This window comes from Dromaius novaehollandiae, chromosome 2, assembly GCF_036370855.1.
Source record: "Dromaius novaehollandiae isolate bDroNov1 chromosome 2, bDroNov1.hap1, whole genome shotgun sequence".
NCBI lineage: Eukaryota > Metazoa > Chordata > Aves > Casuariiformes > Dromaiidae > Dromaius > Dromaius novaehollandiae.
In genome coordinates, this window is record NC_088099.1 from 146,289,239 (window position 1) to 146,312,665 (window position 23,427).

General features: G+C 42.3%; 1 protein-coding gene across 4 annotated transcripts; it reads right to left on the bottom strand.

The window, feature by feature from the left end:
- Positions 1–326: 326 nt before the first annotated feature.
- Positions 327–23,427, bottom strand: PLEKHF2 (pleckstrin homology and FYVE domain containing 2). Of its 4 annotated transcripts, XM_064507710.1 has the most exons (3): positions 23,263–23,427; positions 7,186–7,298; positions 327–3,826 (listed from the first exon to the last, which is right to left on the bottom strand). In XM_064507710.1, the coding sequence occupies exon 3, from the start codon at positions 3,810–3,812 to the stop codon at positions 3,066–3,068; it is 747 nt and encodes a 248-aa protein (XP_064363780.1). In that variant the 5' UTR covers positions 3,813–3,826; positions 7,186–7,298; positions 23,263–23,427; the 3' UTR covers positions 327–3,065. The 4 variants fall into 4 exon arrangements, with proteins under 4 accessions (XP_064363780.1, XP_064363779.1, XP_064363782.1 ...); XM_064507709.1 differs by lacking the exon at positions 7,186–7,298; XM_064507712.1 differs by lacking the exon at positions 7,186–7,298 and having other exon boundaries at positions 23,362–23,400.

The window sequence follows — 23,427 nt, forward strand, 5'->3', positions numbered from 1 at the left end:
CAGCCTCTCCTTCAGGGGCTGGACTTCTGCTACCTTGGTCCAACAAAGAGCCAAACTCTGCAAAACGCTTGTTTTCCATCTTGTTTTAAACTGTTCTTCGATTCAGCTGCATAAGTTGCTTCTAAATCCCTAACTACATTTATTTCAAATTCAGTCTCAGGTCTCATCCTTCATGATTATTTACTCCCAGTTTATTAGCCCTTCCCAAAATTTAATACATTTGCTGTTAAAATCCTTGTCAAAATAAAATAAAAACAAAAAACAAACCACCCCCCCAGTTTTCCGTCACCCTTAAAGGCCCACAGTTAAAGAAAATTAAACACATATAGGCTTGAAGCTACACCATATATTTGTAAAGAAAAATAATTTGACAAAATAAGATTACAAAGTATGAACTCAGCCCTTTCAAGAATCTGAAAGTACACAAGAGAAGCTGATGTTCAGTCCATTTTGTGAAGTTTCAGCAAACACCACCGAGGGATATGAATATTACCGGAAAACACAGTTTTTTAATACTTTCTCAACAAGCTTGGACCACATACATCATTTTCGGATGAAACGTTCCCCCCATGCACATACAAACGTTGGTTTGGTTACAGCTTCAGGGATCAGTGCGGCACAGTGCAAGTTTCATTCACAGGTAACAACAGATATTTGAAGTAGGTACAAGAACATACCGCAGAAACAGAGGATGTGCTCTAACTCTCTCCAACTTTTTTCCCATCCCCCCCAAAAAGTGCCCAAAAGCAAGCACAACATACAGAAACACTGGGAAAAGTACACAAAAAGATGGAATCTTTAACAAGACAAGTTAATATTTGACAGCTTAAGAAAGAGGAAACAATTGTATCAGGAAGTACGTTGCTGTTAGTCATTAGGACATGTGCACATGGAAAGTCCATGCTCCCACTCTGTAGAAAAGCTGAAGCTAACGAGCTTAGTCTCCATTCCTGAAATATAAAACCTGCTTTGGAGAAACAGAGGCACAATATGTGAGCACTATTAATTGAAAATGACTTCTCAGAATAGCCTATTTCCCATCCTCTGCAGCTCATCATTTCCCTGTCTTTCAAGGAATGAGTATATACAACTACTTACTTTACCTAGTCTTTGAGTATATACAACTGTTTATTGCTTATCTGAAAATCTTAAAGTCTTCCTGGTCCCTAGTCTCTATCACAAAGTGTTTTCCCTTTTTTATGCTTGTTTCAAAGCAGATCAAACACTCTTTAGTCCTTTTTAAAAGAAATTATATTTTGGAATTTCTTGCCCAATCATATGAATGCAATTTTCACCTGAAGCAATATATTGCGGCCTATTAATGTAGAGTGCCTCCCTAAAGATGCTAGGTGCATCTTCAGCTACTGGAGAACTCTCTGAAGGCTATAACTTTGAAGTGCTTTGCCTTTTTTTGTTTTGTTTTTTTCTTTTGTTAAAAAAAAAACATGACTGACAGTGTACAAAATGGGAGACTAGTGCAATATGCAGCATTGATTGTTTATTCAATAAATATTTAACCGAATTATTGCCAACCAAGGCAAACAGTGCAGAAATTGTCACTTAAAGGTCTACAAAAGTTTAACAATTTTTTTTAATAAAGTCAGTTGCTACTATACTTCCATACAATTATTTCAAAGAGGTTTTTCTGCTTCAAAATTGACTACTACCATTATAAAATATAGAAACATAGCATTTGAGGGTTTAACAAGTCTTTACAAGTCTAACTTTTAACATCTATATAGGAAACATGACACTTTTGTATTCAACAACTTATTAAAAGTAAAATGAATACTCTACTAGACTTTTTCTGCACTGACTATTTTATAGTTCTTAGATACATCTTTCTTGGTCCTGGGTATACACTTAGAATAAAATAACTTGCATCTCACATTTATCCTGAGGTCAGCTGCGTAGAAAGGAAAGCCAATTCTATAAGAATATTTGCAAGATGTTTGTTCAAAACTTGAGGTTATTTTTAAACAAGCCAACATAAGCTCCTGACAAAAACACTCTCTCATTAATGTTTTAAAAAACAAGTTAGTGTTGCATTTGGGAAGTAATTCCAAAAACATAAGCTATCACAGCAAAATGCTATGCCACCCTACTGAAGTTTCAGCATGCATTTGCCAAATTACTATTTGAAACTTATAAACTACTTTGTAAAGAAGATGTATATATCCCTACGAAAGTCACACCAAACTTCTCATCTTAAGATCCCAACCCTGGTTCAGGGGTTGCAATGCAACTCCAGCAAAGAAAGCCCCATTGAAGCCTGTGGGAATTTGCAGAGTCTTTGGGTCTGCCTGTACAGATGAGGACACGTGATTTAAGTCTTAGTCACCCACTGCGGGTATACAGATACGATTTTTTCAAAATCCCATTTTGAACACAGCAGTTATTTTCAATAGCACCAACAATCTCTCAGATACCAGCATCAGGCAAATACAGATTACATATATAATAATAGGTTTGTTTCTTCCTGAATCAGCACAACTGTTGCAAGGCACTGCTTGGTATAGGAAGTCATAAATAACAGCAGAACAAGATAATTCCCAAGTTTTGTGACATTTAAGTTTGTCATTAGGTCACATTTCAATTTATAACTATGTAGCATGGTCAGAAAAAACAAATAGTTTTATGGGGTTCACAAAAATATTTATGACCGTTTCACATGTTTACATTTTTCCTCCCCATATCCTGAAAACCCACATAACAACATAACAAAACTTAAGGAAGTATGGGTTGTTAAATTAAGAAAGTACAATATATTTTCCAATCTTCCACAAAAGTGTAACCTAGACATAACTCAAGTATAAGAAGCTAGAAAATTATCTGATAACATTGGCAACAGTCTATCCCTGCAGAGGAGTGAAAAATCTACAGTCTAGAGAATTTGTAGATTGAGGCACATCATAGCTGAAGATATGCAGGCATATTTTATGGCTAGAACAGATTTTTTTTTTTTTTTTTTTTTTTGAGGAACCTGACTATAGGCTTCCCCTAAAAGCAGCTCCATGTGGTTTGAAACACCAATTGCAAAACACGGGGAAAAAATATTTTGGTCCTTAATCGCTACTGTCTTCATCATCATCATCAGAGACATCATTTAAAGGGGATTTAGGTGACTGGCTGTAGGAGTCTGATCTAGCAGACTGACAAGCAGTCATCTCCCCAGTAGATAGAAGATCATAGCAGAAGTCACAAATTCGCACAGGCTTGGAAGACTGGCTTGGCAGAAGAAATCTCTTTTCAGAGCAAGGCCCACACACGACAAAGCCACACTTGCGACAGTGGTGACGACGGTTGACAGGCGTAAATTTTGCTTTCTGACAGCGCATGCACACAGTGGCTTCCGAGTCTGGTACCCAGACAGCTGCATGTTCATTACTAGGAGTCTTCCCACTTTTGGAAAGCAAATCAGAAACACACTTATTTATGTGGTTCATCCACTCAGACTTCTCTGTAGCAGTGGCAGCATAAACTGCAAAAGACTTTGTTGGTGTCTTGATAAGCCACCCGTTCCGTAAGTCTCCCTCATCTTGGATGGAATCAATAGTGACATTTTCCAATGGAATTATGTGCTGTTTATTGTATTTCTTCTTCTGGATGACAATGTTACCATAAACAAGAATGTCATTGAACAGAAAAAACTGCCTTGCTTTGGGTTTCTTCCTACAAAGCTTTGTTAATACTCCTTCTCCGATCAGAACGCGACCAGGAATAGTCAAAGGTTGACCAGCTGCTCCAAAGCAGTTTTCCACTATACTTATTCGTCTTGTATTTGCTTCACTGTTTGCCAAGCGATCCACCATCTTTCACAGGTATCCTAAAATTAGAAAGAAAAGTTTGTCATTAGAACAGGACTGATTCAACGACAGCTTTCTACAAGGAAAGTACTAACCCCGCATCTCTTAAAATATCTAACGGAACTTGCTGGCTCAGAGACACTAACTTGGGCTAGATTTAAATAAGTATTAACACCTAAGAATTTTTAGCAGCTGATTAGTCTTTTTTAGAAACAAGAATGTTCCATCCAGCTCCCAGCTGAAAGCTATCTTTATCCCACAGACGGCACTTACAGTACTGCTCTGCAGAGCTTCTGGCAACAAACTAGGAGGCTTCTCCCTCTACTAAGGTTCGTGCATGCTGGTTTAGTGCTCATGTCTGTCTGCACCCACTCTCTGGATAATGAAAAAGCGTCACCCATCATTCTAAATTTTAACACTGACAGAAACATTAACTTAACTTGGGTCTCCAAGCTGCTCAGCCAATACTGACAGGACAAACACAAGTGATATAATTGACGTTCACACAGGAAGGCATCATCCTCAGTAAGCTCAGTATTGCTCTTTTTCCAGAATATAAACCTTAAATCATGTGCAAAACCCACAAATCCACCTACTAGAAGCATTTTACCCAGCCCACAGCCTGCACTCCCCACCACTCGCTTTCATGGCAGACTCTTTAGACAGGAAGAGGGAGCAAGTGGCAGGCTGGGGGCCCACCGTCTGCTTGCCACTGCCTCTCTCCTCACATGACCTGAACCTCATCTACATCCATCGTGACTATGCAATGTGCACTGACAGACCACCCCAGAGGTCCAGTCACACAGCTCTCATCTGCTCCTGAAAACGTCTAAGCAACTTGCACTGGTCGGAAGTTCAGACAGAAAGCCCCTGTATTTCAAACAGTGCTGATAAGCAACAGACTATTTCCATTTCAATTTTGGATCAAAACCACCCCTTGTTCCTTCCCAAGTAGCAAATAAGAGCAAGTTATCCAAAGGTGAACTGAAAATAAGGAGTTGCTATAGCAGTTCATACTTCTGCAAACAGCTCTTTAGCATATCTCTTATTCAGAGCTTTCTGGGTAGGAGACAGTAAAAGGAAACTCATGCCAGGCAGCTCCAGATCTGCTAACAATATCCTCACAAGTACGACCGGGACTTCTGAAACTGTGTGCTCAATTAATGACAGCCTCGTGGCTTTGAGCCAAGGGCAAACAAGATGTGCCACCTCAGAATGGGTCAAAGCCAGAGACCTTTCTCTAGGCTTCCAGGAGACAGCTCTCCTACTCATTCCTTTTTACCTACTGGAGAGTTGCTGTTTGTGATACCTATTAGTGGACTCCACTTCTTTAAATAGGCTTGAAGGAGAACATATAAGCAAGAATTTCAGTACCTACAACCCACATTTCCCAACACAATCCTACTTTGTAGAGTCCTCTCCATTCACCTGTCTCCTCTTTTAAATATACTTTGCCTGCCTGCAGTACAGGATCAGTCTACAATGAAGATGAAACTGGGCTGAAACAAGACCTTGATTCTGTTTGAAAACTCCCCAAACTCTAGCAAAACCCTGACTTAAAAAAAAAAAAAAAAAAAAAACACAACTTCTTATACATTACACCTCAGATACTTCCTTATAAAATATGGATGAAACTTCTGCATAGAAGTCTAGTTGCAGAGAATTCTCCTCATCAGGCCTTACCCAAGTACGTTATACTTGCTCAGATTACACAAATCCACATTACCAAGGTTAAGTGTCATTTTTAAAAAAAGCAGGTTATTGTTATAGGTTACTGCTTTAAGACTTAAATTAGTTCTGTGAAAAATAATTTAAATGAGTCCACTAAAACAGTTTCACAAGTGGGCTTACTCAGATATAACTAAACTGACCTTTTTCTTTTTTTTTTTTTTAAGCTATGCACACTACATCATCTTGTTTCAACAAAGTTTGATACTGAAGGCGGAAGAATCTATTAATAAAGGATATCATCCAGTACTTGCTCTGGATTTTCATCACATGCCTCATAGCATTAGTTACGATATTTAAGTAATGTGATAACCAGTTTTATATATTGACAGTAGAGCTATAAAGCCACCAAAGCTGACGTTATTTTGATCCGCAGAAGGTCAAGATGAAACACAGAAACCAACCGATAAGACAGTTCTCATGACATCTAACTGTGCTGCATCGAGGCAGAGGCACGTACACCTACGCAGGGTGCACACACCAGGTAACAGCCTAAACTAAACCAGCAGCTCACCTCCCCCGTTACCTGATCAAGTTGGGGGGTGGAGGGGGCACTGAACAATTAAAAAGTATTTTCATAACAATAAGTCATCTTTTCTGCAAATTACACTTCTTTCTTGTTGTTCTTCAATGAGGATAACTGCCTTTATCTTCTTCATAAAACCTTCTGAGTACCAGAATGCTTATCCCTGCTATTTCTAAAGAGAGAAGAGAGAACTATGAGTCTGGGTGAAAGAAAAAAGTGAGTTATTTCAACCTCCTTTACCAGCCATATGTTTCTGAACTGGTTATTCCTGTTACTCTTCTCTAGGCTTTTGAAGCTCTGTCCATAAATTCCTTTATAAGAGATGCCTATCAGTGGACACGACGCTCCTTGAATCCTTCTGCAGCACTAGACAAAGCCAAATTGCATCTTTTAAGTTTGCCTCTCTCTGTGGCTGTGCTCATTTATGCCATCTGACTCCTCTCCTGCTCCCTTGTGCCATTACAAGGACTACATGGTAAATTAGATCAGAGGGCCGATCATCAGGATTAGAGCAAAATCACGTGTTTTAGAGCTAGGATTGGGAGGGGAGGGTGATAGAGGGATAGTCAGGGAGTTGGTGAGACAGTTCCCCGCACAGAAAGTACATTGGTGTATACAAGTAAAACAGAAGTATAACAGTAAATATTAGTTAAAAAAAATTTGAGAATGGCAAGAGACTGATGATTAAATCAGTATGTTTCATTTTTTAAAAAGTGAAATGATTATTCGGGCATATCCAAATATACCTTTCAACAGACATTTCATTTCTTGCAAGCCTTCCACAAGCACTGTGCATGGGGGAGTTAGGCTACCTGCCTTCACCTGCTTTATTCAGCAATAAGCTCTAGCCACAGAGGCTTGAGGGAGGGAGTTGATTCTATACCATCCAGGTATCTCCTATCACATGGCCTTTATCCAGAAGGCAAAGCACTGGCATTTGGGAAGAATTCTGAAAGAGCTTTTTAATTAGAGTTTTTTAGTTTAGAAGATTTTTTTTTTAAAGAGATCATCTTCAACTCCTACTAACATACCAGCTAGCAGAAATGTTCTTGGCTGCCCCAACTATTACCATTCCAGCTACCAAGGAGAAAGTATTAGAGAGGGAGCGTAAATCAGCGTACACACCAAGAAGTCTTCCAGCTTATGTGCCATTGTCCTAGGCTGCAAGATCGAATTCGGATGACTGACTGCTGAAGAACAGGATTTTATAAGGGTTAACTGCACATCCCCCATGTTCCCTGCAACATAGGGAAGGAATACAGTCAGGAGAGTGCAAAGAATAGAGAACAGAGGAATACACTTTTCTGAGGATACAAATCGATATGCATTACTTCTAATCTTGCATTTTTATATGAATTATCTGTGAATTACAGCTGGTTAGGAGATTTTGCTGGTCCACAGAAAAAGGCAATATGCTGATGGGCTTCACTGAGGCAAACTCTTGGTCTGAAGAAGTTGCGCTGGTCCGTAAGAATGACTCCCTGCTCTACAGCCCCGGCTCTGCGCTCCCTGCACTCCCTGCCGACAAACAGCAAACCCGGCTCAAGGTCACCAGAAAGAGTTTTCAAAATACAAGTCACTTGGGGGGGGGGGGGGGGGGCGGGATGGTAGGAGAAAAAAGGCAACAGGTTTTAGTTAAATGCTTTCTAGGATAACCTTAGAGAAAGTAATTCTAGCCAGGATCATTTAGTAATCATCATGATTTAAAACCAAGATACATGAGACTAGAGCTTGCACCGAAGACTGCTTTCAGCTTGTTAAAACAGCCACTGACTGGACTCGGGCAAGAATTTGGGGCAAGTTAAGGACCATCAGGAAGGAAGACAAGATGATCACATCTCTTCTGGATTTAAGCTTTAGTCTATAATGTTCAACAAATTATTACCAGCCTCAATTAAGGTAATGAGAGCCATTAGACTGTTGATGAATCATTTCCATCTTCTGACATGACACGAATTGTCTTTTTTCCAAACTAAGCTTAGATTTTCTTTTAAAATAAGCACTGGCATTTTCCTCAGTATTTTCAGTTCTTAGAGAATTTAAAATCAAGATTTCATCTGAAATCCTCTGCACACTAATGCTCACCCACTTTTGGTGACCTTTTTTTGAGAGAGAAGGGAAGTTCAGAAATGGGTAATGACACTGAGAAACTTCCAGGAGAAAGAGTCTCATGATTATAAAGACCAGAATAACGAAATTTGGAAAAATTAGGAATACAAAAGGGGAGACATCTCAAGGTCACAAGAACAGAACAAAACAAAAGGTACACCTCTTCTTCCTATGAACCCATAAAAGGAAGAGATATTAAACAAATAAATAAATGCCTGGACTTCTTTTACATTTTTGACAAGCAGCATAACACAAGGGAACTCTGATCCCAAGATGTCACGGCCCCAAAGCTATGCATGGGTATCTGTAATCAGCCTTTTAAAGTCACAACAGTCTTTTCCTAAAATGTATTCAGATATATTGTAAAAGATACCAGAGCATGTCCCAGAACTGGGTGGCAACATCCTCCTCTCTGCCAACTATTTGCTGACATTTTTATACAATATCCTCTCTGCCAACTATTTGCTGACATTGTTATACTTTCTGCTGAAGGTCCTAGCACTGGTCACTGTGAGAAGCGGATACTGGATTACTATCCTCAAGGTGCTGCGTTGGATCATATCTTGAGATGCTGCAATTCCCAAGTTATAGCAAACTACTAGAAACATACCCCAAATCCTCCCCAAAGCAAGTGAGAATTAAAATAGCCATGGGCTTCAAAAAGGGCAGGTTGGACAGGTCAGACAGTTCCACTGAAGGGGAAAGGGGAGTGTTTTAGACGCAGTCTCAGTTTATGGATGCTGTACAGTCAAAAACCTCAAACCTAGCTGTTCATACTCATATAACGCTTGACTCTAGTTTCACGCTTTCTGTGTGCAAACACCCAGGAGTCACCAAGCCCATAAGAAGGGTTCAGCTTGTCCATCAGATTCATTTTCTGCATATGGCTTGCAATGTAGTACATGCTGTTAGTCAACACAACAGCACAGAAATAACCTGGTCACCTTCTACAAAAAAATGGGCTAAACACAGCCAAACCTAGCTGCACCACAAGCCAGGGGAGAGGCGTGATGCCACCGCTGCACGAAGCGGCCCAAGCAAGACCAGCCCAGGACCGGTGGCCCAACAGCTCACATGTGTAGACCCACCGCTGACAACCACAACAGTTAAGGAGTCTGAACATTATTCTGAAGCTTGACCTGGTTTTTGGCATAGTGTGAGGAAATTCTTAATCCACATAGGATTCCTAGGTTTTGGGGTCTTTAACAGCTGTAGTAGTGTTGTTCTTTAAAAAAAACTCTAAGTCACTCCTACAACACAGAAGGCCGACAGTATCTCCTAGAAATTTAAAATACACTTTTAGGATGAGCTTTACTGAAGCTTATAGATCTATCGCACAAAATAACAGGCTACAAATTTTGCATAAGTCAAAACTCTCCCTGCACATACCTTAAGAAAGCACACCTTTTTGGATGCTTTTTTCTCAGTGAAGCAAATACTATTCACAAGCAACTTCAAGCATGAACTGAATTCATAAGACACATTGAAAACAGCAAAATTGACTTAAGAGCATTAACTGAATAGCTCCAGCCTCCAGCTTCTTGGTGTATCAGCTTTTCTCAATAAATAAACCTCAGTTCTCAAAATGCTGTAATAGAAATACTTTCAGTTTGTCTTCATTCTCACACACAGATACTCTCGCTAAGCCCACTTCTAGATGAAGATGCTGGCAAAGGCTTTCCTTACTGCAGCATAATATGCAACTTAAAAGCGACAATTTATTTCACCACACAAAAAGCCCCAACTCCACTACTGTATGCAAAACTGCCTTTCCACCAAATTATTCCTATTTTTACTCACAAAAAGCTTCTGCAGAAATAGCAATAAACCAAGATCTTTTCGCCCCTCTACTTTACTCCCATTTTACATTTGTATCATATTAGTGATAAGAATTATCTTAAAAATGATCAAATGCAGATGTTACTTACACTTTTGATGCACTAACAAGTTATCCTTTTACCTAAGGTAAGTAAAATGCGTAGTCAGAAAGCTAAGAACTTCAGTAAACACAGGACTCTGCAGACTACTGCAACAGCAGGTAGTGCTGTCAGTCACTGCGCACTGACGAGTCGCCTTCTACGTAACTGTTTCTCTTTGCCACTGTACACTGGTGATCCCCCAAAACTCAATACTTGTACATTCTCCTTCGCTAAATAAGATCTGTACATTTTACATGCTAGCTCTACTACTGTTAGAGGCTAGACTAAACTAAGGAGTGGTTGTAGTTGAAGACAGATGAGTCAACTAAAAATAAAAAGTTTTTTAAAAAGTCCTGGCTGACATGTATGGCTACAGGTAACAACGCTATCAGAAAGTTTTCTACCGCCACCTTTGCAGCTAACATGATCACCACACAGCAGAACCACAGATAGTGTAGGGCAGTGATTAGAGGGGAGAAATAAGGCGAGAAAAGATATTATGTCTTAAAGACATAGGAAATGTTTTGTGCTGAGCTGCATGCAACCTTATCCTTGCTCAGCACGTACCAGCATCATGACTCCCTGCAAAACACGCATAAGCAGGATGCAGGAGAGGGAGGCAACCCGAGCAGCCAAAGCCTCTGCAGCCTTACAGCAGGACCAACAGTGCTCCGTTATCTTCTGACCTGGGCAAGAACAATCCTTATCCAGCGTCCCTCCAAAAAGCAACAGAAAATGATACTTACACAGTCCCTGTTAATAAGGCTCTGATTTCTTAATTATTATTCTTTTAATTAAATTATTTTTTCTTCAACGCTGCTTTAAAGGAGGATAACGCTACCGGCCTCACCATAATTGCCAGTTCATCTATCATATTTACAATTAGCAATTACTGATTAAGTTTAAATGCACTGAAATCCAGAGGCAGCATTACATTAATACACACAAGGTAGTCTAGACCTCTCAGAGTTACGGCCTCAGAAGGCTGACAGCTCCTTCATTATTATATATACACTCAAAACTAGGGCAATAGCCTTAAAGGAAAAAGAAATTATTTAACCTACTGAAAAATGTAAAAGAACTCAAAACTAATCAACACTAAGGTCCATTTAGTCCTAAAATCTTCCCACCAACATATATTAGGTATTTCCAATACAGATTCAACAAGTCCAATAATGATACGTTTACTAACCAGCAGTATCTGATCACACCATTTGAATGGAAGAAATGGGATCAGAGCAAGCTAGGCTGTACGCTAGATATTGTTGCAGTGAAGTAAATACAGAGAATAAAAATAGGAAGACTCATAAATGGAGGAATACAAAAGGAATGGAATTTAAAAAGGTAGAAACAGCAACACAAGTTAACCAGACATGAAAGTTACAGAAATTCAGCAAAGCTTTTACAATCTGGAGATAAGCAAATCAGAAACCTAAGAAAGACGAGGACTATTAGTAAACCAGATATCTAATATGCATTAAACAACTGATCTGTAAGATGACTCCTCTTTTTTGACTTGATCCACAGGAAAGAAAAATTACCCTTTCTTAAGACAGTTCATCAGGCAGAATAAATCATCTAACACATGTTAATAAGTAACATGATTTTTAGTAATAAGTTGCAAATTAGATACTGGAATATCATGTCACTCTCACTCAGCTTTCCTCTTATGTTTGTCTTGTCTACGCAAGAAAGACATGCTAATCTTACTTAAGGTCAAATATACATGAACACAAAGAATTAAATCACCTAAAACCCTCATACGACCTCTGATTGAAAGCTTAACCTGAAGGGAGAATTCCCCTACCTTTTGTGAACAAGCTTTCAGCTCTGAAGGCATTTTGATACAGCAGTGTAATCTCTATTAATATTACATGTATTGTCCTCAAGAACACCAGAACTCTTTTTGCACCGCAGCCGAGTAAAACACAAGGTAAATTTCTGATGTGCAACATGGTTTTGAAGAAATTCCATCAAAGTCTAACGCTTTGAAAACATTTTTATGGGGGAAAATTGTGGAACTAAACACATTCACAGCAAATATTCTACAATTCTTGATACAGGTCTGAAAAAACAGCATAAATTGTAAGTCTTTCTTTGGCCTTACTAGTCCCCCAAGTGTTTCACTGTGTCGTGCTCCGCTGATAAAATAATGTTGGCTCTCCACATAGATCTTACTAGCCATAACCAGCATCCAACTGCTCATGCACAAATCAGCCACATCTGTCAAGAACCATACAGGTAATAGAGCTCTGTTATAGGTGATATAAAAATACCAGGGCTAGGATTAAACTTTATTTCTATAATTCAGTACATGGAATAAAATACTGAGGAGAATGAAGTTTTAAGTACCCATTAAGCCATGTACAAGCTCATTAATATTTCATTCTATATTTTACAGTTATTTCAATATATCTATAATAATTCACTGCAGTTTAAGTACATTTTTTCAAAGATTCTGCACTTGTTTTTTGTAAAACAGGACAAAAGACTGCTACAACAATACAGAAAGTCCAACAAAATTAAAACAAATTGTACCAAGAAAATACTATGTTCAGAGAAGCAGAAAATACATGAATATGACAGGAACTACTTTCTGAAGATCTTTATCACTGCTAAAAACTTACACGACGGTAGCAAGTAAAAGCCCGTACTATGCTGGAGCTAGCTGTACTGGATGCTATTTAAAACATACGACAATGACTGCTGCTTAAAGAGAAATATAGCCTCCTAAGAAGCCATCCTCTAGTTTTGTTCAGGAAAAACATGCCAGGAACTGTTGTATTTAACAAACTGTCCTGCTCTCACAAGTGGGACAAGCTGGTAAGAATACAGCATATATTCACTTTTTTCCAATACCACCGGGCTACCAAGAATAAGAAAAGCTACATTACAACACTGCAACAACAAGAAGGAACGACAGATTAAAAAAGATTAAATCAAGGAGGGGATGAGAGCAGGAAAGGAGGCAGTAAGACCCCTCTCAGCTTCAGAGGCATATTCTTTATCCAGGATCACTTTCCATTAATGCGGTACAATAACGAGCAAGGGCTGCGGTGATCAGAAGGGCACTGGTAGCTGGGCAGACACTTGGTTTCAGCAAACTTTTTATGTATGGCTCACTCCATTTCCTGCAATCTCCCTTCATGACAACTGTCATCTCATTTTCTTTTAATTATTTAAGAACTTAGGGAACAGGTTTCTGGAAAAAGCAATCGATCCTGCATGCCCCTCGTTAGAGCAAGGCAAGCTGGCAGGCAGCGCAGCAGAGTGTTAAGAATCTACTGGCTTGACCAATTTATGAGGAATAGGAGAGAAAAATCAAAGTCTCTCTTACCACACCAAACACAAGTTTAGTGGATACTTCAGATAAGGAGGCTTATCAGTATTTATCAACAAGTGTACCAATATTTGGAGGGTGTGAATGCCAAAAGTTAACAAACGCGTGAAGAAATGGTGCAAAGAAGAAGGAATAGCGCACAGTCTCTAACAAAGCCACAAGAGATTGTAACACCGGAAAAGGTGGCAATACCACAGCAGCTTTGGATTACTCTAGGGAAGTAATGAAAGCCTCAGTGCTTATAGCATTTTAATCCAAACGCTACAGAGAAAACCTAGTACAAGCATCGATCAGTATAACGCTAGCAGGAAAATGGAATAGGCGATACCGTGGCTCTCATCCACCTCTCACTTCTGTTATTCTCGCTGCAGTGTTTTCTACGTGAATGTAATTTTTCCACTCTGAGCACATCACTTCCTGCATTGCACAAGCCTGCCGAACCACCGCGCTGCCAGGAACCGCAGAGCGGCCAGCTCCGTTACAGGTACATCCAGTACAAACCAGCATGCCTAACCTTTGATTCGTCTCAGCCTGCTGGCAGTGGTTCTCCGGTGGGCCGCAAACTTGCAGAAACCACTCGGGAAATATGTTAATGTCAAGCATATTACTGCCTCCTGTATATCTTGGGAATACCTGGCTTTCTAATATTTTAGAATTCTTAGTATTATCTAACACTTTTCACAAATCCTCTTAATATTCCAGTATTTCTCAGCTTAGTGTTCAGTGATACCCAAATACAGCATTAAAGACAAAATCCTCCATTTGTCTGGTTGGATGTGATCCTGTAATTGCCATGATCACCCACACAGGTCTGTATTTTCCAAGCACTCCTGCAAATGACTGTCACAAGTCTAGTCTTACTACAAAACTCCTCTTGACTGCGCAGGGCATAGCAATCCCTAGCTAAATTACCTAACTTCTTACCACTCACCAGTTCTTTCGGTAAGTTACGGTTAATTTTAGTGCACTAACTTACAGCTTACAAAGAAGGTCTGCTATTTTAATTCACTGGTTGAGCAAGAACTGCTCATAGCATATAAGTGATCCTAAGTGAAAAACAAGAGCTTGCTTGCACACCCCTGAACTGCTGCTCGCGGGCACAGCTACCCACTGATTTCCATGCTCTAAGACCGGATCCTGGACACCAGCTTCTCCTGCGATTCAGTACTTCATGTGGCAAACCTCAGCAGGAAAGGGGACACCCGTTCAACCTCACCTGCTCCCACATCCCAAGTGAGCTGTGAGGTGAAATAATCCCGTAGGAGGCAAAGGAGCAGCTCACACCCGGGAGGAGGCCTCGGGAAGGGCTGCTACAGCCCCTGCCCCAAAAAACGGGCCCCCTGCTCTGAGCAAGAAACACAGACCCACTGAAAAAGGGGAGGGAAATCCAGAACTGAGGAGGCCCAACAAATGCATTAAAGCTTGCCAGCTGCTCCCCATACTTCCTCCCACTCAGTCACAGCAGCTGTGTCAGCACAACTCCCAAGACTATTTATCAGTGTGTTTCAGTCACCAAAATCAGAGCACTTCAGCACTGCTTCTCTAGGAAACCAATAAGGTTACTACAGAGAGGACCAAAGAGTTGTCTGCGCAGTCAATCAGGGGCCACCCAAGATAGCTGGGTAGAGCAAGGCAGCCCACCGGGCCCGGGGCTGCACTGGGAAGCAGCACCCAGGCCCGTGCAGCCCCAGCGCGCAGGCGGTGAGGGACAGAGCGCGCAGCACACACACAAATGAAAGCAAATTGTGCTAAAAGGCTGGTCACGCCAACTTATTGCGGCAGAAAACAGGGTACAGAAGAGACTCCATCCATGCCTAAGAGCAAGCAGAAATGGTTGTATCCTGCACCCCTCCCCCCCACCACCACCAAAAGGCATTTGAAAAAGTATCTGAATTTTCAGACAAGGGGGAAGAGACCCTGCTGCTGAAGCCCAGGAGCAATTTTATTTATTTATTTATTTATTTTTTTAAATGAAACCAGCTGTTATCCCTACTGTCAGACTGCTCTTTGCAATACGCCCCAGAAGCCAATATTGGTATTGTGCTAGGGGACAAAAGATGCAGGCCTGCTGCTGCAAAGAAATACCTATTTCTCTGGGCTTGCAGCTGGTAGCCAAGGGATAGAGCAGCACAGGCAGCAACTTCCTAAACTTGCTGCTGCTATGTTTTGCCTGCCTTTTACCCAGGAGCACCTCCTGGCCTTGCCCCACCACTGCAAGCGAACCCTTCCCCCAGCAACGCCACAGTCTGACAAGGCTCGGAAGAGGCCTTGCGAAAGCCGGCCTGGCCAGCCAAGCCTCTGCCAGCTACACGGCGAAGTTCTTAACGTCTTTCAAGACGTAACCAGAAGGTAACCAGCGCATGCACCGGGAAGCCAGGTAACGGCTGGAATAATAATAAGAGTTCTATAAATACAGGTGACCGAGCAAGCCTAATCCACTGCCAGCAGATTGATCTGTCAGAGGTCAGAAAGCAAGATTCAGAAAATTAAAAATATATCAAGTACTTGCAGCTGCCAAAATACTGCAATTGGTGTAAGAAGCTTGGAAATAAAACAGCTGCATACCTACATACATATTACATACATATTCCCTTTTAAATTAATGAATTGAACAAACCGGGAGAGGAAGAAATGCAATATTCAGATTAAATCTTTGCTGTCCTGGAAAAACACTCTAATTTTAACTTTCCATTTTCATGTATTGAAGAGCATTAGTAGGGGTTAGCTTAGAGCCTGATGCTTGCAAACTGCATCTTTTATCTTAACCAAAGCAGCTGGAACATATACCAGAATACTGCTTCAAAAACAGTTTCCACAGAGTTTAAGACCCACTTCTAGCTCCTTCCATACCACATGCCACCGAAGCGGCTCAGGGTTGCAGGGAGCTAAGAGGGATGAGGAGGAACAGCAGACAACAGACCAACGCATCAGGAACGTGCCTGAAGAGTCCGAGACAGCGGAAAGGGAGCCGGAGATACTGCGCAGGCCTCGTAAGCTAGGAACGCAAGTCCCACGCGTGGGGTGCCGGCACCGCTGGCAGCCCAGACCTGCAGCACCTCGATCCCTACCCCAAACGGTGGGGCTGGACACACACACCAACACCACCCTCCTTGGCATTAAACAGACTTGGGGCAAGGGCCGTGAAAAATCAATCGAAAGGATCCAGCCAATTTCAGTGCAAGCTAGAACATGCCTTATGTTTCGCTAACACAGCGCAACGAGGCGAATCCAGAGCCTCCACACACCTTTTAAATCTTGAAATAAATGGACTTACTTAAATACTCTCAGGGGAAAAAAAATACAGAATCATCAGTTAAAAAAAACCCACAGATCTAGACACAGCAGTTCTACAAGAAATGTTGCCAAATCCATTTTGTAAGCGAAATCAGATCAGTTACGTAGCAGCAACTGGTATGTGTTAATGACTGTATTTAGAGACACACATGTGGACATCTCCGCACTTCGCACGTCACACGCAGTATAAGAGTCTTGAAGATTTTATCACATACTTCTGACCCCAACTAGCTAAACGCTAGTTAAACTCTTGCAATCCATGTGAGCGAGAGGCCTCGGCCTTCGGTGGCCAAGACAAACACTACTTGACAGCATGCTCTGTGAAGCAAGTCCAGCACCAGGACCCGCAAGCACACAACATTCACAACAGGATCACCGAGGTGCACCTCTTCACCTAGCCACTAGAAAGGGCACCTCTGAAGCTTTCAGAGCACATGCGTGTTTTAGCACTTGAGCTACCAAACATCTACATTCAAGTGAGTCTTCTCAAGTCAACAGAATTTTGCTTTTCCTTTCCTCATGAGCACACACATCTCACACCGACACCTGACTTAGTTCACTGAACCATGTCTCTTTATTACGTACAGGTACGTAAAACGGCCAACGTAAAACAGAAAACAAAGTTTACTTTTATCAACATTATCAGAGAAGTTCCTGAATTTGATTAACAGCCCAGTAAGAACAAGGCTACAAATAATTGATTATAGCATTACCAAGCTACAAAAAGAGTTAAATTAGTTAAAACGTCAAAGCTAGGTAAGAGTCATGAACCTCTCACCAATAACTGCAACATGGAAGGACTTTTAACCAGACACATTTTACAACACAGCAACTCTTACCTTGGAGTCCCACAATTCATAAGCACAGCACCAGCATCACATCATCTCCATTTCGTTTTTTTAATCAGTATTCACTATTTTCACATGCACGTCCTTTAAAAATTCAAATATCCTATTTAGAAAGCAAGTTTGTATGATACAGAGGTTTCTTTTAACCACATCAGTACTTCCAAGCATTTCCACAAAGCCAAATGAGACATAAGCCCAGGAGCAACACTCAGCTTCCTTCTCTGACCCGGTGGAAGCACCTTAATTTACTTAAGAGCAACACAACAACAAGTTAAGAAATCTCCACTTTGGGTGACAATTCTAGTATGATACTGTGGAAATACTTTCAGAAGGCCACATAGCTGGCCATCACCTTACAAGGTTAGCTCACGCAGCACGCCTGCAGCATATTTTCAGTATTATCGGAGGGAAATCAGAACATTCAGACATACTTGGTTTCTTAAAATATTTTAATCAAATAGTATTAACAGCTACATTGCTGCATGTGAAAAGGACTACAAAAAACCCCTCCCACAAACAACCATCATTTCTATCACTAGTTCACCAAGGACAGACTACGGGTAAGCATAAGTAGCCACAGGGAACCTTCTTATTACCACTTTAATTAAACCAACAGAAAAGAGTCGCTAAAATTGGTTGCAAAAGTGGCTCTAGCCACAGGAACTGCGTGCACAGGAGGGCCGTCATCGGGCTGCAGCCACCCATCCCACAGACAGCACCATCAGCGCAAACAAGGAGTTTGCAGGTAGTTCAAGCAAAGCCGCGTGTTTCAAATCAAACTCGCCACACTTTGACATGCATCCCTTCACTTCAGAAAGTCCAATGACATTAAAGTGTTGCAATCATTGATATGCCACAGTCACCCTCTCAGCAATATCATAAATTATATGACTCACATTGCACTGCTTTCTTGACCAAACTTTACCAATGATGCTTTAAAAGTTTGTCAGAGTCTTCAAGGCAGCCAGCTTTGGTCGGTTATAACCTGTGCGTTAAAAGGGCAGTTCATTCACCATGCTCCTAATCTAGATCAGAAGTTAGGAATCGCTTCCACGTACAGCTTTCAGAACAGAAGTACACTGAAAATCAGTCTCAAAAGTTTTATACTGTCAACTATTGACAGCTAACTCTGCAGAAATTTAAAGAAGCGGGAAGGAGAAAAAAAAAAAAGAAAAAAAAAAAAAAAAGGAGGAGGTTCCTGAAAGCAGCCTGTAATCACAACAGCTTACTGCATGTGCCCTTCTTGAGAAATGCACTCACCAGTCCTTTTTCCTTTCTACTGCTTGTCAAATCTGTTTGATGTATTTTAAAGTCGTACGGAAAGCACTTGGAGCATAGGCATTAGAGCACTCAGCACAATCCAGTCCTCCGAGTGCAATAAACAGTGTCCGGAAAACCATAGGGTCTCCCAGTCCACATGGCTGTCATCCAACAGGACATTTTCCTTTGCTCTTCTGTAAGATTTAGGCCCATTATTACTGCCCCAAAGATAACAGGCGCTAGAAGAACTTTGGAAACTGCACAAATGTTTGCACTGCAGTTAAGAGCTGCACCATTCACTGTGCTGAGGAAGATGCTATCTGGCAAGTTCAAAGATGCTGCGCACAGTACACTCCTTAATATTAATTTGCAGTAACAAAGTATGCATACGTTGCAGAAAAGCACATGCCAAAGAACATACTGTAACTCTTCATTTTGCAGAAGGCATATCAAGTACTTGGAAGCAAAAAGGTTAGGTAACCTCCGGATTTGAGGTACAAGAGGTGTCCAGTGAAAGGTAAAGCTACTGATAGGAAAAAATCAGACACTGCTAGCAAGCAACTCCCTCTGTATACGAACATCTGCTTGAACAAGTAAAATTTCCCAATGTATTGCATCTCAATGCAGCAACTAACTGCTCGCACACCAGCGTGTAACGAGGACGAACAAGCAAAATTTGAAACACTTAAAGTTTCAGGTTTTTCTTCTTTTGCATCTATACAAAATGCCAAAATTCTGCTCTATTACATACATGATGTGCTAAGGACTGTTTTACTGTAAAACATCATGATGCAAGAAGAAGAGGAGGAAGCCATTATCTCCAAAATAATTTTTAAAAACCTCAGATTAACTTATTTTTATCATCCACTGGTAGGTAACAAAAATGTACTATTAAATCCAAGCCAGCAGCACTTTGTTTTAGAAAACAAAAATAAATACACCGGTGCATTCTCAACTATGCATTACTAAAATGTCAGGCTGAAAAACATGAAGAACTATTCCTTCCAAGCACTCTTTAGCACAGTAGTGTTTCTCTTCACAAAAAGAGAATCTTTGTCCTACAACTCTCCGCCAAGCAACTTCTCAAGCAAGCAGATCCATTTATTTCAACAGCACTACTCATATGGATAAGAATTTGCAGGACTCTACTTGCTAACACAGCCGTCATCACATCTTATAATTTATGGCAACATTAAAATAAACTTTAGTATGATAAACATGTTCTACCACACCTGTCTACAGGGTAACTTTTCTTGCCATCTCAACTACAAAAATAAGTCCTGCACTACACCATGAAAACAAAAGGTATTCTATAGTATAAAGTTTTGTATTTGCTGTACAGGGACAAAAAAAATTAAACATGTGGTTCTATTCCAAATTCAATATTTTGAATTCCAATTCCATATTTTTGCACCCTATTTATTCTCTTTCAGAGCAATCCCCAAATTACATTTCCATCAAATTACTGAATTAATCTATATACTTTCACAGAACTTTTGCTTTTCGTAAAACATATGTATACAGACATCATCAACCATAAAAAAAATCACATGAGTTAGATTGGAAAATAATCTTGAATATTAACAGAGCTTGGAATAAGTCAAAAGCATACCTTTAGAACTTAAAGCAGTACAGAATCAAGTTAACACCAAAAAAAAAAAAAGTTAAGTTAACCAGCTTTCTTACCTACCAACATCTAATCAACTTCTCTGTAATTAATGCTAGAGTTCCTTATTTGATGTCACCCACTAACAAATGGCCTTTAAAAACAAAAACTTGCATGCTGTTTGTTTGCTTGGCCAATACTTCTAACATTTAGTTACCAGTAATTTTTCAGAAAACTACATCTTCAGACTCTGCCTCAACAACATGCTGCATCTTGACCCTAAGCTTTCGTTTTACCTTGTCTAGTCCCCTTCGGGGACGACAAATCACCAAAAATACTTCAAGCGTAACAGAAACTGTTCACCGCCCACCCTGCAGGCAGCACCTTGCCTGGACCACGCTTGCTCAGCTCTCCCCAGCAGGGTAAATCAGACTCACCAAACTTGGCGGTATCGCCGCTCAGTCAGAGCTACTGCTCCGTGCCACCTCTGCTGCTCTGACCGAGCGAGAAGCAGCCTTCCTGCAGCCGCAAAGGGGAAACCAGAGAGCCATGACACCATTCGAGCACAGTAACCAGTTTGCCGATGATAATTTTTTGTAAGCTAATGGGCTCCAGGAAGTTAAGGGAAGGTCTCCTGTTAGTCCAGGGAAGCAGGAGGTTAGTGGAAGGTCTCCTGTTAGTCCAGGGAAGTATGTAATGCTAACTTAAATCTCAGTCCACAGTTTAAGGGAAACAGAACGTGGCCCTTGCTTAAAGAACAATTTCATCCTTGCTTTTAGTGAAAACTTGTTTCTAGATGCAGAGATACTAGTTTGATTAATTCTAAATGATAGGAAGGAGGAAACTGATCCCACTTCCCAGTTCCAAATTTCTCCTCGCTAGTTTTCACTTGGCACTGAAGGGACTTCCTCTGCGCAGCCTTCCGCACAGAACAGACCTCTCAATTGCTCCGAAAGCCACACGGCCTCTTTGCATTCAGAAGGAGGAATCTGGGAGCAACACTTACAAGGTCTCACTTTCACTGCATTTTGGACACTTGGCTAGGATGACGTTTCAAAAATAAGCAACACTGCCATAAAACACCCAGGAAAGTATTATTTAACAAGTTGATACATGCCATTTAACTACATAAGGATTCTCATTTCTCACTTGATTAGTCAACAGTGTTTAGATTGCATAGTTCAAAAGCAAAAACATTTGCATTCATTGCTAAAGACTTGATCCCTTTCTCATGCTGGTGAGTGCAAGCAAAACAAATCATCTGTAGGAGCTCAACACTGATTACACTGCAATCTTTAAATACTTTGCTTCTTTCAGATGACCACTCCTGAAAATAATTCAAAATACACTATTCTTAGAATGTGAAAGCCAAGTATTTAAGTTTTCTCTTTATTTTGGGAAAGCAAAAGGAATTAGTAATCTCAGTTCTGAATTTCATTCCAGTTTTGGGGGTTTGCTTTCAGACTCACTTTGCCTGCTGTATTAAACTTGTCTCAACACAAGCTGTCGGGCACGTTACAGCCTGAAACGTACTGTTTGTGAAAAACGCCTCAGTCCCTAGGGTAATCACTCAGCAGGCCAAGCAGACTGCGCTGGAAACCGGCGGTGCCTCTGCCCCTCTCCCAGCAGCGCAATTGCAGGACAAGCAAGGGAATTCAGAATATCTGGTTAACAACATAATGCGCCGTCCGGGGCATCATGAACGTTTGCACCGACGCGTAGTGCCAAAGCTTAAGCCAAAGCCTTTTTTTTTTTTTTTTTTATCCAGGACAAATTGGATGCCAACGTGCACTCTCAAAAGGCCCATTAGCTGTTTTGTTTTGGTCATGAAGAATAGTTTATCCGCTAGCTGTTTTTTTATATATATATATATATATATAGGGGATTTCTGTGCACAGCGTTTCAAATGAGGCTAAGGGAAAAACATGTGGCCAAGACGCCTCTTCCTGCGCCACTTCCAGGCGACTTAGGTGCCCCACGTATTTTGAGCAGATCAGGCGCATTCCTCTCCACGAGAGATGAGTTTAACAACAAAGTAACAACTTTTCCGCCGCCACACTTTCACTTTTTCCCTCTTGTTTTTTAAGCCCCAGCACCAGACTGTACCGGCGAGGAAGCCGCTCCGCTCGCCTGGAAAAGGACGAGCAGCGGGACCCCGCCGGGACACCCGCGCCGCGCCGCCCCGCTCGCACCTCGCGGCCGTTATTTCGGTTACTCCAGGGGCGCCGCGCGCTGACTGCGAACCCCCGCCCGCAGAGCGCCTCCCCGGGGCCTCGGCGGCGCCGCGCTGCTCCCGCCGGGCGGCCCCGGTCCCGCCGCCCCCGGCGAGTCACGGGTTGAGGAGTTTCGCGCACTTATGTAACAGCCCGGGGCGGCCGGGGCTCGCGTCGGGCTTTCTGTTGTTGTTCCCCCCCACACACCTTTTAAAGACGAACTCGCCTCGGAGAGCCGGGAACGCTGCCGGCACCTCGCGGCAAAAACAAGCGCCCGCCGCCGCAGGGCTGCCCCCGAGCCGGCCCGGGCGGCGCCGCCCGCCGCCGCCCCCAGCGGCCGCAGCCCCGGGGCGCCGCCCGCCGCTTTCCCGCGCCCGGCCGGGACCCCCGCGCCGCGCCGGCGCCGCAGAGACAACCGCCCAGGGGCCGGCGGAGCCCGCCGCCGCCTCCCCCCCTGCCGCCGCCGCAGGGCGGCTGCTTCCCCCGCCCGGCAGTCCCCGGCTCCCAACATGGCCGCGGAAGGGCGGCCGGAGCCCCGGCAGGGACGCGCCCCGCCAGCAAAGTTTCCCTCTCGCTCCCCGCCTGGCCCCGGCGGCCGCGCCGCGCTCCTCACCCCGCGCCGCCCGGCGCTCGCAGCTCCCTCCACTCCAGCCGCTGCCGCCAGCTCCCCCCCGCGCCACCTCCCGCCCCCTGCCCGCCGCCGCGGTCATACACCCGCCGCCGCCGCCGCCGCCGCGGGGGGACGGGCTCCGGGCACCGCCCGCGCGGGGCGGGGCCG